The sequence below is a fragment of the Anomalospiza imberbis genome, chromosome 1 (genome assembly GCF_031753505.1).
Source record: "Anomalospiza imberbis isolate Cuckoo-Finch-1a 21T00152 chromosome 1, ASM3175350v1, whole genome shotgun sequence".
Classification (NCBI taxonomy): domain Eukaryota; kingdom Metazoa; phylum Chordata; class Aves; order Passeriformes; family Viduidae; genus Anomalospiza; species Anomalospiza imberbis.
Genome location: NC_089681.1, coordinates 42,375,571 through 42,391,656, shown reverse-complemented (window position 1 = coordinate 42,391,656; position 16,086 = coordinate 42,375,571). Strand labels below are relative to the sequence as shown.

The 16,086-nt window shown below is 37.9% G+C and overlaps 1 protein-coding gene across 1 annotated transcript in view; it reads left to right on the top strand.

Moving 5' to 3' along the window:
- Positions 1-16,086, top strand: part of SPIDR (scaffold protein involved in DNA repair) — a 194,455-nt gene that overhangs the window by 66,204 nt on the left and 112,165 nt on the right. Inside the window, exon 8 of the mRNA XM_068189236.1 lies at positions 7,343-7,562. Within this exon, the coding sequence (XP_068045337.1) occupies positions 7,343-7,562 (220 nt within the window). The remainder of the gene's footprint in view (positions 1-7,342; positions 7,563-16,086) is intronic.

Below are 16,086 nucleotides of genomic sequence, written 5' to 3'. Positions count from 1 at the left end.
ATTTTTTTTATTTTCCTATGAGAAACAATAATGACTTGCATAGTCTCTTTAAGTAGCTTACATATGTTCTTATAAAGAATTTGTAGTGTTTCAAGCACAGCCAAATTCAGCAGACTTTTAAAAATTTATATAAATGTGGCAAGAAGCCATCATGCCTATGAGAGACTTGGTGTGTTTCTGAGAAAAATCTTCTTGAATGGCTTCAGAAGTTACCAGCCCAGGAAAAATAACAACATGTATAGACCAGAATAGCAACCAGATGGTTTTGTACAGGCTGTGAAAACCTTGAAACCCAGACCTGGTTTTCAGCATTGACTTTGAATTACAAGGGTCTGCTGGGTAGCTACCTGCTTGCTGAGTTTGCTATGCCTGTGCCTGCAAGTTATACATGAGGGAAGAGGAAGAACAATAATGGGATGCCAGGCAAAAGAATGTTTTTGTTTTGATTTATGCCTGTAATTCGACATGATATACTTTTTATACTTCAGAACGAAAGTAAAACTTTGTGGCTTGAACCAGAAAGTGGTTGGCTATTCTTCCACTGCAGATAGTATGTGATATCCCAGGAGAGTGTCTACTAACTGCAATTTTGGAACCACATTTGACAATTAGAAGTTAAATTATGTTGGGATGAAATAATGCCTTTGAAAAATAACTGAGTGAGACAAATTTGGAAGAGTGTTGCTAGTTTGCTTTATTAAACAAGGCATGAAGTGGAATTTTCTTTGTTTCCTTTATAATTCCATAATCTGTATTTGACCTATTCATCTGAACCAAAGGCAAAGAGTGGCTTTCATTCTTTGTGCAGTGAGTACTATTCCCAACCTTAATTGCCCACAATTCTTTGTACTTTCAGTGGGAAAGTTTATTTCATAAAAGCTTTTACCTAGGATTAGAAATTTTACCTAGGAGTAGAAATTTGACTTGTGTGTAACACCTGTATTTTGCATACTGCATATTTCTAAAGAATTTCCCAGTTAAGAGAAAGTATAACTTAACTTCTCCACCATGCAATTAGAAATGTCAGGTACAGTAAGTTTTGCTTCTAAACTGCAGTTCATGTATACTATTTGTTTGATAGTTCTTTGAGCAAAAGTAATGCTATTTGTTTTTCTTAAAAGCATCTGTCCTTTCCCCATATCATTCAGATATCACTAAGATAAAGAATTTTGACTGTTTAGCTGGTAAGAACAAGTTGCCTTCACTATTTTTGCACAAAGCATGTTATTTGTTAGCAGTTCTTCAAATACTAATGTGTCTTCAAACAAGCTCATCTTGTCTTCTTGTCTTGTCTTCTTATGGGTTTGTCATGGCTTTATTCAGAAAGCTCTACTTGCATAAGGGTAATTTTTAAATTGATTTAAAAGGAAGGTGGTGAAATAGTCTTCCTTTTGCCTTTTGTCGTGCTTGCTTGGTCTCTATTATCCATGTGACTTGTGAGGTAAGTCTTGTGGCTGAGGAGTTTTATTTTCTCAGTCTTGCTTTTCATGATAGTTCACATGTATACTTGTAGGCATGAATATGGTCCTTATTACTATAGACTTTTTATTATCAAAATACTAATAATTTCCACTCTATTCTTCTTTATGCTTGGATATAAGTTGGGTTTTTTTCTGGAATGCTCAGTGGAGCAGAGCCATTCACTGCTTGGCATTTTCCTAAGCTTAAGTTTTCTTTTGTTTCTAAGATGTGTTCTATGTTGTTGTAGTTCCCTGTTTTCTGCATTGGCACTGTGGCCTTTATGAACTTATTTCTGCCTTGTATCATGTGATTGTTACATTCAGTTATATTCAAATGGGCACATCACATCTCTCAGCCGTGTGGGTGAGATGCGTTCTTACAGCATGGCAAGATTTTTACATTTTCAGGAAGAATGGAAAATAGAAAAATTCTGGAGTACCTGCTGTCATAGACTAAACTTGGCTTTGTTTTGCTCTTGTAGATGTGGTTGTGTTACTGTTACTTCTGCTGGTCTGATCTGCAGGGAGGTGCACTGGTTATTCCAGCTGACACATTCAAACCATGCAGAATTCAGTTTGCTGTCCTGAAACACTTTGTCTCACTCTGTAGGTCTTGTTGAGATTGCCCTGCTGCTGGAGTTCTATTGACCAGCTCTGAAGAGAGTTAGTTCCCTTTGAGAACTTTCCATTTAAAGCTACAGGTGCTCTTTTGGAACACTTGAACGGTAGCAGTTTAGCAAAATTCACTGGAGTGAGGTGAAACTGCATGCGGTATTACTGATATTGACATTTGATGCATTTCCATACATCAAGCGCCATGGATCCTCTCCTTGCAGTGTGTTCAGCTTCCTGTCACTGTGTCACTAGAGAAACATAAAATATGTGGTTCCCAAGAGATCATAATTTCTATATTTTCCTCCTCATTTGTCTTCCTTATTGGTAGTTACAGAGTTATTAAAACAAACTTTAGAGTTATATTTCAGGCACTGAAGCCAGAATGTCTGAACATTTGTTTTTTTTTTAAATTGCACTCCTCAGTGTTTTTTTCCTTCTCTTGTCTCCAAACTGCTTTTTGGTTGTTGAGAATCAAAGCAGGCTGGCTTTCTTCTTAGCCTCGCTCCTAGGCTGCCCTTGGCATGGACAGTGCATCATCTGTGACCATGTACATTCAATGTTGATGTGGCTTAAATATATGTGTCTCCTGTGAAGCCTCTGTGTTAGGTCTGAATACTAAGGGCATTCAGTCTGCCAGAGACTGTAGAGTCATCTGAAGTCTTCAAAGGGCTCTGGACCTCAGGGTCTGTGAGCTCCAAAGGAATGGGGTGGGTTTTTTTGCCCTTTCCCACCTCCTCTTTTTTTTTCCCCTTCTTTTTCTTTCTTTTTAACCCTTCTGGAATTCAGAGAAAATGCAGAACATCTGCAAAGTACTGCGTCAAAATATATTTTGATGTCATGGTGTCTGACACGATATATGACTGAAGGGCAGCATTACCCTGTGTACTAAACAAAAATTAAAATAAGTACCCAAGGAAACTGATGCATTCAGTGTGAAATTTGTTCATTCATCTCCCAGGCACTGGAATTATCTTTGAGCTACTTCATGTCTGGGTTGCAAATTGGAGGGAGAAACCAACATCCCAGAGGACACCTGGAATTAAATAATTAGCTGTGTATGTCAGAGCAGATCTCTTGGGTGGTTAAACCAAAGTGCCTCTAGCTTAGGATTCTGTTTCTGGCAGTGACAAGAGCTACAAAAATGCCTAGAAAAAATGATAACAGGGCTAACACTTGATGGTATTTTCCCAAAATATTCTCCCAAATACCTCCCACAGATCTCTGGGACTTTCTAAACCAGAATTAATGTTCTATGTTCTTAGTAGTTCTAAATAATTTTTCTCCTACCAAAAAGTTACTGGTTGTTTTTCTGAACCCATGCATTCAATATAGACCTGTTTTGATCACACAATTATGGATCATCAGGCTTTTTTGGAAATTATACCCAAGGTCATTGCCAGGTTTGCTGCATTACTACTGTTGCCAAAAAAACCTTTCCCTGTGATTTCAAAGATTCTGCTAATAGTAGCAGTGAGAGTTGATGTTCCATTTGCCCAGGTTTGGATCAGGATTTCTTCATCTTTGTCAGAGCTTCTTGTTTCTTGTCTGGGAGGTGAGGGATGTTCTTACCAATTACAGCAAAGCTTCACCAAAGATACTTCCCTGCTTAAATGGATCATTCCTCCCACCAGTCAGTCTCTAATGGATTTCACTCCTTCTGGACCACTTGCAAAGTGTGAAGGAACTAATTTGTTTGATCGTGGTCCATCTAGTGATGGTTTCTGTCTGTTGCTTTTCAGCGAGTGGCATTTATCGCAGTGGTGTTCTGCAAAGGGTGATCTAACTAATCCAGCTCCTATCTGGTACCTGATTTTTCATGTACACTGTCCTTTCTGTGACCAATATGGTGATTCAGTGGTAGCCGGCATGTTATTGCATGTCTTTGTGAAGATTTCTCTTCTTACAGAGAATTCTGTGAGAAGTGAGGGAGCATTGCAGGCTTTGGTGGCTGATCCCCTCCTTTCAGATTGTGTTCTTTAGAGGGCAGAACAAGATCTTGAGATCTTCTATGATTCTCTAAGAGCTTTGTTAAGCAGTCCTCAAATTGCTGATTGCTGCTTCATGGAAGATTTCTAAATGCATCCAGGCAGCTGTATGCTCACTCTCAGTGAGTGTGCATGTGTACTTGTCTTTCAGTGGGAGAAAAAAGGTTACCTTGAAGTAAATAAACTATCCTGAAGTGGCTTTGCAGTTAGCTGAATCAGCTCATTAATTCTCCTAGAAATTAACCCTGAAGAAATCCATGAGTATTCTGGGCAGCAGAATGGGAAATGAAGAAAGTTGCAGTGTAGGAATAGGCACAATTGCAGCACAGTTATTGACTGCACCTTTTAAAATGCACACAATTGTATGGTATTCTTCCTTATTTAAGATCACTAGGTATTGCTATGAAACATGCACAACTCTATTTTTTAATTTCTTGAGCTTTAATTCTGCTTTGCAAATGAAAGTCAGTGAATGATAACTTCAGCAAGCAAGTGGGAATTTGTGTAAGTTATCCGAGGGTGAAGGAGAACAATGCAAAACCCTAAGTGAGCTTTTCACATGGATGAACAAACAAATAACCTCTGGAAACCATAGAATTTGCAGTGATCCAGCCTGTCTCCTCACCCACAAATTTGCCCTTCAGTGTGCAGCCACATATATTTGATTTATTTTTGATTGACATAACAATACAAGAGCCAAATGTATTAAAACCCAAGCTACATTCTGAACTTTGGTGTTTCATCATGTGCCAGCAATCCAAAGTGCTTTTCCATGCTGTTCAAGAGAACACTATCATCAGCAGTAATAATAATTTCAGAGTAATTAAACTAAACTATCTCTGTGCATCTAAATAAACAAATAGATTGTGGTTCTGTAGAATGTGCATGTGTGCCAAGTGTGAGACTTGGCTACTGGTCGAAATTGAGATGCTTTTAGTGTAGAAGCATTCTGCTTCATTTAGAATCAGCTCCCAGTGTTTCCACCAGCTTTAGGCTTGCAAGAGACTCTGGTGTCATGGTAGGATATTTTTTACTTCAGTGTCTTTTAGAAACTTTCATACAGATATAGTTCTTGATTTACCTAGTGCTTTAAACTGTTTTACTGTCAGAGGTATTTAAAAGAAAAATGTTATTAGGCTGTCTTTCATTGTCTTCAACCTGCTATATCAGATGAGTAACACATAAGTTGCTGACCAGTTAAGAATGGTCATAAAATACTGCGCGTAAGAAATGCTTGGTTCAGAAGTGATGAGCAGTCCCTCTCACAAGCTGTCTTAATACTTTTTTTTAATAAATTGTTGGTGCGTTTGAAAATTGAGACTGATTTTTTTGTGACTTGGTTTTTAAAGTGGATTTAAATACAAATTGTGCTGTATGTCTAGAGGGAAGAGGTAAATGCTTAGTTAGTTTAAAGGATGAGAATTTTTGTGGTTAGCAGAATTTGTTTATGCGTGCCAAATGACTTGGGGTTGACAGAGGACCACAACTGCAGCTAGTCAAGCAAAACAGAATTCAAGTGTGAATATTCTAAGCCCTTCCCTTCAGGCATAGAAAACTAGTCAGTGCTCACCTTTGTCAGAATTTTCACATAAGCAACCATTATCACAGTGTAGTGAGTATCTACAGTGGCACTGTGATGTCACAGCTTTCTCTGAGAAGGTGTCAGCAGTGAGGAGCAGCAGCATGGATAACCATCTCTCTTCATCAGTCAGTTTCAAAGGACTTGGCAGAAAGGGTTCATTCTCCTACTTCTCAGATCTGGAAAAGGAGGTCAGGCTGTAATGGCTTGGACAGAAGTGGCTTATGTACATCTTGTGTCAGACTGTCTGGTGGAACCCTTCTGGAAAATACCAATTCAGGGGAAGCAGAATGCTTTGCAGAAGCATGTTGCATGTGATGAAAAATGGGTTCACATGAAAGTGGTTTTGAGAACAATTTAGTTTTATATTTCCAAATTGCTTTATTTCAGTTTCAGTATGAAATTTAATAAAAACAGGGACAGAATTTTTATTTTATTTTTGTATAATTCAACTTTATTGAATAAATTTGAAAGATTTTAAGGCCCAGTTTCTTTGGTTTGGGTTTCTTGAGGGTTGGGTTAATTTTTTTTTGAGGTTTCTCATAAACTCAAACTAAAATATTTTGATTTATTTTCCAGAGGAAAAACATTCACAGTTGTGAAATGAGCCTTAAAATAAACAAACAAATAACTAGTACTGCTCTGCTGTTAAGTTCCAGTATCACGTTCACTGTTCCTCCCCTGTTTCTTCTTTGCTGTGGGAAGACAATAATTTATATCAGCTGTTTTTCTTGGGATGTTGTGTTTTTCCCAATGCAACTTGTAAATCAAGAAGGGTAGAAATGGGGCTCTGCTGCCCTTGTCCTCTGGGACCCTTTTCTGCCCCACTAAATGCTTGTAGCATTCAGCAGGGAAACAATTCTCCCATCAGTGACCGGAGTGCAGATCTGAGTAGGGCTAGGTGAGAATGAGAATAAATCTTATATAATCTTAGAGCTCAGACCAAGGTCTGTCTGAGTAGCTGTTGCCCTGTGCAGAGCACAAAGGAACCCAGGGGTAATTTCATTTCAGTGCAAAGTTGTTTCTTGTTCAGCAGAGACAAAAGTGCTAAGAATCAGTCTGTGTAGATGCTTGTATCTGTTTGTGTTGCTTTAAAACAACAGAGCCTTCCAACAACCCTGACTGTCTACTGATAAAATGGATGATCAGTTTTGCAATAATTATTTTTAGGCAGTGCATCTTACTCCTTCTTTCTCCACATTTGTCCCTCAATGTGAATCATCAGCTTTTAGATGCTTTGTATTCTTCTAATTTGGTTCCTGACAGCTGCTGCTTTGAGAAAGGTCAAGGAGGGCAAACACAACTTCACTTTTAACAGTGTTTGATTATTCTGTTTTTAAATAAATGCATTTTTTGCAGTATCTAATAAAAAAGACTGAACAAAGTCCCTGATTTGCAAGATTTAAAAGTCCAGGTGTGGTGGGAGAGGGCTTCTTGTAGGGAATTTGTGAATTCATTGATATTTGCAAGAGGTGGGATTTTTTTTCTTTACAATTAATAGTATCTATAGAGAAAACAAAAATTACTGCAAGAGCTTAACATAAGTCTTTTGATAAGGCTGTGTATTCTACTCATGTGGGTTCAGCACAGTTGGACAGATGTGCAGAGCACAGAGGGATGCACATCTTTAGAGTGCCAGAACTTTTTTCTTTCTCCTCATCCAGACTTTGCATTTTTATTTTTCATTTTCACTTTCTTTACAGATAAATCCGGTGTTTTAATTGTGAAGATCTTAGAAATATTTGAGGAGTGCACAATACAAGTTGCCATCTGCCAGCAGCTGGAACAGTCTCCTGCTACTCTTTCACCTGAGGATGCTGTCATCAATGCAGAGGAACCAATACTCAAAGTACTCTTCACAAGAGAGACAGCAGCTCACCTGAAGAGCAGACCACAGGATGTCATCCACATCTATCCCCCATGGTGAGTAAGGAGAAGGGGCCACACTTGCTGTAGCACTGCAGAACAAAGTGGAGTCAGTAGAGTGCTGGCTGCACTGCTGTAGGAAAAACCTTGGGGGTAATGGGAGAACAGGGCATTCTTGTGGTCATCTGTCTCTGGCAGCTTGAGAGACTTTGACAGATACCTTCAAGACAGCTCAGATAACAACTAAATGTGTATCATGATGCCTCTAGTGTTGCTCAGGGCTTCAGTTGTGTTTTCACTTAATATTTTCATGTTTAGAGCACTAGGAAGGCCTGAGCAATGTCTTATCAATGATAAGGCCAATAAAGTGCATACTTTCTGGTAAGCAAAGTAGTTCAGGAATGCTCATCTGTTGTTGGGAGCATGGGTATAATATTTCAGTGGAAAAGTCTCTATTAACTGTATAGCATTCAGTCTTCAGTTCCCCGAGTTCCTCTTCAGCACAACCCTTTCTGGAATTCTTCAAAATGTTTGGTCTGTGTTTGTGATTATTTTCTGAATTGGATTATTTACCTAAATTTTAAGGGGTAGCAAAAAATAATGAGATTTCTAGTAAAGCAGCTGGTTGGTAGTGGCTGTAGGCTCAAAAGACTCATCTTCATAAAAATTTTGGGGAACTTTGAAGTGGGAACATTACTTCTGTCTTCACTATCCTCCACCCAAATTATAAAAGAGGAAATACTTTTCTTATGTATTTCAGCATTCATTACCTGAGTTTTATCCTCCATCTGCCTCTCATGTTTGACCATATCCTTTTGCAAAATACTTTTTCCTGTTTTGCAAAGGTCTGTATCTGGTTTTTATCTTCATTGATAGCTGCAAATCTTTTCTGAGTTTCCCAATTTGTAATCTTTTCCTTCTGAAAGGTTTTTAACTATTTTTGGATGCAATTCAAAAACTAAGGGAAGATATTTTATTTGGGATTTATTATGGCTACAGATACAACTATTGATAGTTTAGATGTAAATAGATCAGTAGCAAAGGGAAAATGAAGTTCAATATTAATTAAGTCCTAGTCTGATATGATTCTGATTCACTGCCTTTTTTTTGTTCTCATTTATCTTTTCCTTTGCAAGCTTTTTTCTTGCTTTACATTTGGTTTTGTTTTCCTGTTTTCTTCTTGTTTCTTTCTCCTACAAACTTAGTTCCGTTTTTCTCTTCAGGTTTCCTCTATCGTTTTTAAACCACGAGGTTTTGCATCTATGCAGCTGTATTCTTCTGTGTAGACCTTAACCTACATGAAGATTTTTATACCAGAAAAACTGTTTTAAGTAGCGTGTGATTCAACTTTTCTCTTTGTTTCCTCCTTTTTTCTTCTCCTGACCTGTTACTGTAGAATGCTTAGCATGTGTAAGTCTTGGACTGCTGCAGCTTGTTTCATGTCTGCTCTGGGAAGATGTAAATCTGCACTGATATGATCCTTTCCAGACTACAGACATCTGCAACTGTACTAGGGTAGTCTTCTCATTTGTTTAAATTTTAAGATGTTCTGGACACAAAGCTCATTCCTGTATGCATGTAAACTGAGATTTCTTTAGGAAGCTTCATAGCTAGCTATCTCTCTTCCTAGAAATTGCGCCTTTTATTTGTTTTTTTAAATATATATGCATATTTAATAGGATGTGCTTTTCATGCAGGAAAAAGGTTATTTCATGAAATCATAAGGTTTGGACAGAGAATACATCTGCATTGTCACGGCTGCTTTCCTTACCCATATGTTTCTCAATGCACTTCATAAATACATCACTTAATTGTAGCAAAACTGCATTATACCTCATCTCTGTTGCTATTTTCTATCTTTTTGAAATTATCTTAATGTCAGTTGTCTCTTTGTTTACTCAACCAACTTCAAAAAAATTTGGGCTGGATACTGTTAAACTACTGGAGGCAGGGAGGGGAGAGAATGAGGGATGTTTTTGTTTTAGATTATAATTTGGCACTTTTAGTTTACATTAATTGGAAATTGGACTTGTATACTTAGTGGAAGTTTCCTCTATCACAGTTCCAAGCTTCTACTCTCTTAAATTCTTACTTGAGAGCTCTGAATGCTGAAATGTAGTTTGTGTTACTCTGCATTGAATTTTTACTTCTGTTAAAAACAAATGCCATTTCTGTTCAAATGCTTGTCTGTCAATTCAAATGTGTGACTAGTGGAAAAAAAAATTAACTAAATCTAATCCTGACATGGTGAAATAAGCATATTTATGTATCTTATAAATATCAGTCAGAAGCAAAAGGGACCAAAAAAATAAAGTAGATGCAAGGAGAGGCAATCCTTGAACTACCTGTGTGGTTTTGGGATACATAATACACTGCACATTGTTGTCCTGTATTTTGACACAGTTGTATGGCAGGATAGAATGGGATGAGATGGGGTGTTTTTTAAGTGCCCTACTTCTGGTGCTGTAGTGTCCTGAGAGCAAAATTTCCCATTACCTTTAAAATAAAACCCCAGAATTACATTCTGACTTTGCTTTTTGCTCCCTGACCAGGCGACCAAGTAAGTAAGATGTAGACACACAGGCTGCTGGCTCCTGGAGGTGATTATTCATGTCAAAAATTGAACACATAATTTTGGAGCCTTTATAAAATTAGACTTTGCTTTTATAACTGTACTTGTATGTGCTGTGAACTCAGTGCATAACTTGGTATGTGAAACATCTCCAGCAGTAGACTTGCATTAAGTACTTCAGGAAGCAGTGTTTAGAGAAGTGCTGATATGCTTGTTGGTATTTGTTTGCATACAGAATCCCATGAAACTTCAGCACTGCAGTATAAGCAATTTAATTTCAAAAATAAAATATTGACAGCGGGCTGGTTGTAAGAATCTTACCACTGGACGTTGCTCATGAGAACGGTCCCACTGGATTTCAAAGGAGCTTTGTGTCAGGGCAAGAATTACCAGGACTGAACCCAGATTTCTTTGTAACTGGATAGTAATTTCTTCAGGTCCAATCTCTTAAGGTACATATTTACAATCTTGAAAGCAAGGGATTTGATGTGAGAATTGTCACTTGCTATAGGGAAAGCAACCCCCACAAAGTGATAAAAGCTTTCAAACCAGTGTGTGTGGTGCAGGACAGAGCTCAGCTGCCTGGCCACTGAGACATCTGACAGGAGCCTGCTCTGATCTTGTGGCTATATGGAAGTACTATTGCAGTGTTGTATCTAAATAAGGCTTATTAGCTTGGACACATCACATGAAAATGATTGTGTGTTTTGGGCTGAAGCTGGTTTCTGTCTGGCCAGCTGGGAACAAAACAGGCAAAAGAACTCAGCCCTGCCTGTCCCTGCCTGTGTAGGCTTGCCTTTGGTTTTCTTTGCAGTACCTGAGCAACTTCTTGGATTGAGATTTTAAATGAACACCTCATAATTTTTTACAAACTAAATCTGAATCATTAAGTGTTTTTAACACCTGGATAAGAAAAGAGTTCATTACTGAGTTTAATTAAATTGATTACTAAGTCTTTATTCACTTTGCAGTAATACTTATTCAGCAAAAAGTAAAGATTGCCTGCAAAGACACAAAAGAGTGGAAACAAAGGCTTCCACTTTTCCACTGGTGGTAATTTTATAGCTTCAACATACCTGGGGGTTTTTTTTCTGTTTATTTCATTGTAAATATTATGGAAATAATGTACTATACCTAACAGAAAGTAATGAGAGTTGGTATTTTTAGAGATTCCAGGATTCATTTGACTGCTGACACTGCAAGGCTTGAGGATAGACTGTTTACCTTAGATACTCCTGTCCTCTGCTCATAGATATGCCTACTAGTTAATATTCAAGATAAACTGACCTGAAGAAAATGGTGCTGATTAGAATTCTTTCCCTTGCCAGTAAGTTTAACAACTTTGAAATGTTTTTCATGTATTTCTGAAGTAAAACTACTAGAAGTATGTGATACTAATAGAGTTCTTGGCAATAGCATTTTAAACCACAGATCACGTTTGATTTGGACAGGCTCAGAGGTCAATCCATACCTATTGAATGTGAATGTCTAGTATGAAGCCTCTAGTTCAGGAGATTCATGTGGTGCTAATTACTGGGGGCAGGGGCAATATGAAGGGGACATAACCACTCTGTTCTGTTCTTACACTGCCTGAAAACACTGCAGAAAACAAGATCCTTGGCTGGATAGCCATTATTCCCCATGCAACTTCTCTGAGACAGTTTATTTTAGGAACTTGGTACGGCAAGTACATAAAACACTTAAATCCGTGACATCAACAAGCAACTTCAAAGTTGTTCTTTACTTTCTCTTAACCTGTGAAACCACGGGGAGTCATAATTACTCAACTTTGAGTGTTCCAGTGCCTGGAGAAAGTGTTTAATGTGGACTTCTCATTTCTGTTTGCATAACGCTAAATTCAGTCTCTCCTCAGTGAAGGAGTTTTAAAAGACTTTGAATTATTTACTGCCAAGAAGAATAACTCATACAAAACATTGCCACAGATCAGCTGATGTACAGGGATGAAATCTTGTATCTTAAGTCCTTTAGTGTAGGCCAATGGTGGAAGTTGCAGGCAAGCTCTGAAGAAATTTATGTACAAGAAGCAGTCTGGTTTTGTGGATTCAGGTAGTATTCTACTTTTAGAATTATCCTGGGCATGCTGTAGGCTGTGTAGTTGACTCAACAACAGCATTTATGATAAATGAGTATGTTACTGTGATTTTTGCATTGTCCTACCTAACACTGTCTTACGTCATCTGGGTGAGAAACAACAGGAGCAACACAGGCAGCTAACATGGAATAGGTGTTTTGAGCTAGCATGGCTCATGTTAAAGAGCATTTGGCTTCCATTTGATGAATTTTTTTTTTTTTTATCACTGTTTCTCTCACAAGCAAGGGAAACCTTTAAGAACATTTACAGAGTATCTCCCTATCACAAGAAAGATCATGTGAAAGGAGGATCTAGGCTTCACATATTAAAGAAATGCAGAAATGTTCTCCTGCTGCTCTCTAAAGAAAGTACCTATATCCTTCTAAATTTTCTCAAATTAAGGAAAGACATGTATAGAACGTCTTTTACATACGTTCAGTTTCTCTGGTGACTCCACAGACAGGCAGCTTCTTTGAATGCTTGATAGATCAGTTTTGTCCAACTGATCAATGTTCAGCATCTTCCTCTCATGAAATCTGGGAGCTTAAATATACACATATAAATATTCAAACGGATGGAAAAGGGGGAAGGGGGAGATCACCAGTCAGATCCCTCTCATTGGAAAGATGTTGGCTCTGCCTTAACATCTTCAAAGAAAGAATGTAACAATAGCAGATTGGGAGAACCTGATAAGAGGGATGAGGCTCACTCAGAAGATAAAATTCTACAAAACTTCAGAGCTGTAAAGCCAGTGTGGGCACTATTTCTAAAGTACATATAGGAATGGCCTTGGAGCCAAAGATCAGATCCTATCATCTGCTTGGAATTGCTTCTCGGAGATCATGCAGTTCATGAAAACTGAAGTTCCTTTCAGAAGCAGCTGAAGCAGCAGCAGGTTTTTTTGCAAGAATTTATTTTTTGTTTTGTGAAGATATACTTTTCCTAGTGCAATCACTTCAGAAGAGGTGATCTGTCTTTTGAGAACAGAAATACACATGCTTTCTATGAACTGAAAGTGGTCCCTAGCAAGCTTTTTATATAATTTCTTCAGTGCTTCTTTTGCTTTGTCTTTTCTTGTCGGATTCTTTAGCATTTTTCTCCTTTTTTCTTTTAAAAAATAAATTATTTTTCTTTTGTCCATCCTCTCATGGAAAGGCAGAAAATTTCAGCTCTAGAACTGCTCAGGTATATGCTATTTGATATCTCTAGAAGTGAAGATATTAAGCAATAAATATTATTTGAGTTTCTTTACTTCCCATGTAGAAAATCAAAACAACACAATTTCTTAGTAATCTAGTCAATGAATAGTGGTGTTCCTTCATAGGTGGCTGAAATAATTGGAAAAATGCAGAATTGCACAGCTTTGATTCCAAGAGAACAAGTCGTTTATGTCATTTCTGTGATCTGCCACAACCACCTGAAGCAAAAGATATCTGGTATTTCATATGTGGGCTGTGTCTAATAAACACAGTAACATGATCACATTTTTACAGTGAGACAGACATGCTTATTTTTATAAGTGTGGCATGGATAGACACGTTATACAAATGCCATATAGAAAATATAAGTACCCTGAAAAACAAAGATGAAAAACCTGTTCCCTGTAAAAGAGGTTTCCATGGAGAAAAGAATGGAAACACAGGAAGACAGGAACCTCAAGATAGTAGATACGGAGTTGTGTAGAAGATTGAAACTGGACTTTTAAACATGACTGCCTGTCTCTGGATTAATAGCTGATGGTATCTTGACACACTGAAAAAGGGGAATTTCCACTGTATTGTACCAATGAGGTGCGTGGGTTTGTTGATACATTTGTTTGCTTTCAGCCAAATCAGAGGGGTCAGAAGCGAGCGGTGTGTTTGCAAAGCAGCAGCTTGGTTTTCAGATCAAGGCTGAAATGCGTTGTTGCTGGCACAGAAGCCTCCATCGGGGTAGAATACCTCTGGTCTCCCTGACGAGATGTGTGTCTGAACTGGGCACATCCAGTCAGGTGTTGTGCTCCTGCCTCACACGCCCGCAGCCTGCACAGAGCTCACCCAAAAAGAGCACTGCATGTTGTTCTCTGGAGAGAGTCTCCACCAGGATGACTTTTTCCAATATGGGCTTATAAGAATAAAGAAGTTGTAGAAAAGAGGCAGGGGATGTGAACAGCCTGGTTTATGCTTGGGGTGTGTTTTTCTACATTTTTCCTAAATAATAGATACCGTCCAACTTACGTCCTACTGGAATAACTGTGGTGTTCAGTTAATGGGAAAAATCTGAATCACCTCACTGTGGTGCTTCCATGTTGAGGAATTAGCATACATTTGAGTCCACAGCTTTTAGCAGCAGAATAGGAAAATTGTCTTTAAACATCCATTCTTTATAGTCAGTGATGTTGTTTATGTCTGAAAAATTACTGGAAAAAATATTCAGTGAGAATGAAAATGTCTTCTCCTAATATTCACAAAATAATCTTATCCTGAAAAATCTAATAAAGTTTTGTTTCATTTTGTTTTTTAATGAAAGGTCTGTACTTGAAACTTTCCAGCTTTTATAAGTGAGGAAATTCCAAGCATTTTGTAGTGACAGATACTGTTAGTGGGTAGTTGTCCACTGACGTCAAAAACAGAGGATGGTGAACAGCTTTGTTCAAGTCAACGAAAAATGTACGGTCTTGGATAAACTCTGTGTTAGCAACGGAGCTATCATTGATATACGAGCAGCTTCACATGAGTTCCCATGTGTATTCAATCCAATGCTAAATTCCAGATCTTGTTTAATGAGCAACTGATGGAGCCAAGACCTGGCACTACAGTCTGCTTTATCCAGTCATGGAGGAAAAACAAGCTAAATAAGTTCAGATGAACAAGCTCAGAATTACTGCAGGGTTATTAAAAAGTTGTGATTTGTATTCCTCTGCTAATGTTTATGACTAACAGATTTGGGACGTGTAAAACAATACTTAATTTGTAAAAAGACTATGTGCCAAAATTCCTTCAGTAGTTTAACCACTGAAGAGCAAGTTTTGACTTTGTGAATGGGTTTCTTTGAATGTTTAAGATTATCAGTAATAGGCTAATCTTTTTTTAAAAAAATTTACATTTTGAAAAATTGTGGTTTCTGATTGTTGGATTGGTGTTCAGCACTTTCACTTCAAGAAATAAAATGTATTTCCATAGCTCACTGTGGAGAGCCAATTTTCAAGACAAGTGACATTGTCTTTATTTATCAGGTGTGATTTGCTACTGTAATGGTAGATGTGTATTTGGAGTATGATTTTTCCATGCAGTTCTGTGTGCAGTTAGATTGGGGTTTGAATATGCTGGATATTTTCTGGATATACGTTGGATTTTCATGCTAAGGATGCTTTTGTCCTTGGGCAATTTTGCATGGGCAAAGAGATGGATAAAGCATGAGTTTACCAAATTATCCTGTATGGTCATTCCCTACAATATCAAGGTATGCTTTGTCAGATTCCTCCTCCTGAATGTCATATTTAAGTGTAGGTAAGCAACAGTTAATTACTGTAGTCCTAGCAGAAATAGTAATTAAAGCCCCAAGTATTTCAAAAGGGGAATGTGGCTTTCAGATTTTTGAAAGATTTGGAATGTTGCTACCCAAAATACAGAATTTAAAACATCTCAGCTATCCTGGGGGGCGGGAGCATGGGAGGGCAAGGGGGAGAACAAATTTTACTGTTACTTCTACCAGGCAGATTATTTCTCTTTCAGTAAAAGCTCGGGAAAAAATACCTTTAGCTTTATGTATTTTTGGCAGAAGAATGTACTTTGGTATCTGAAACAGTTTATCTGTGAAACATTCAGTGTAGCCTTTTGTGTGTTTGATGAAGCTTCTCTTCCTACCAGTCTTCCAAGTCAACATTCACTGTGCAGATTGCAAATGTATTACTTCTCCCTGACTGGTAGGCTTCTTTG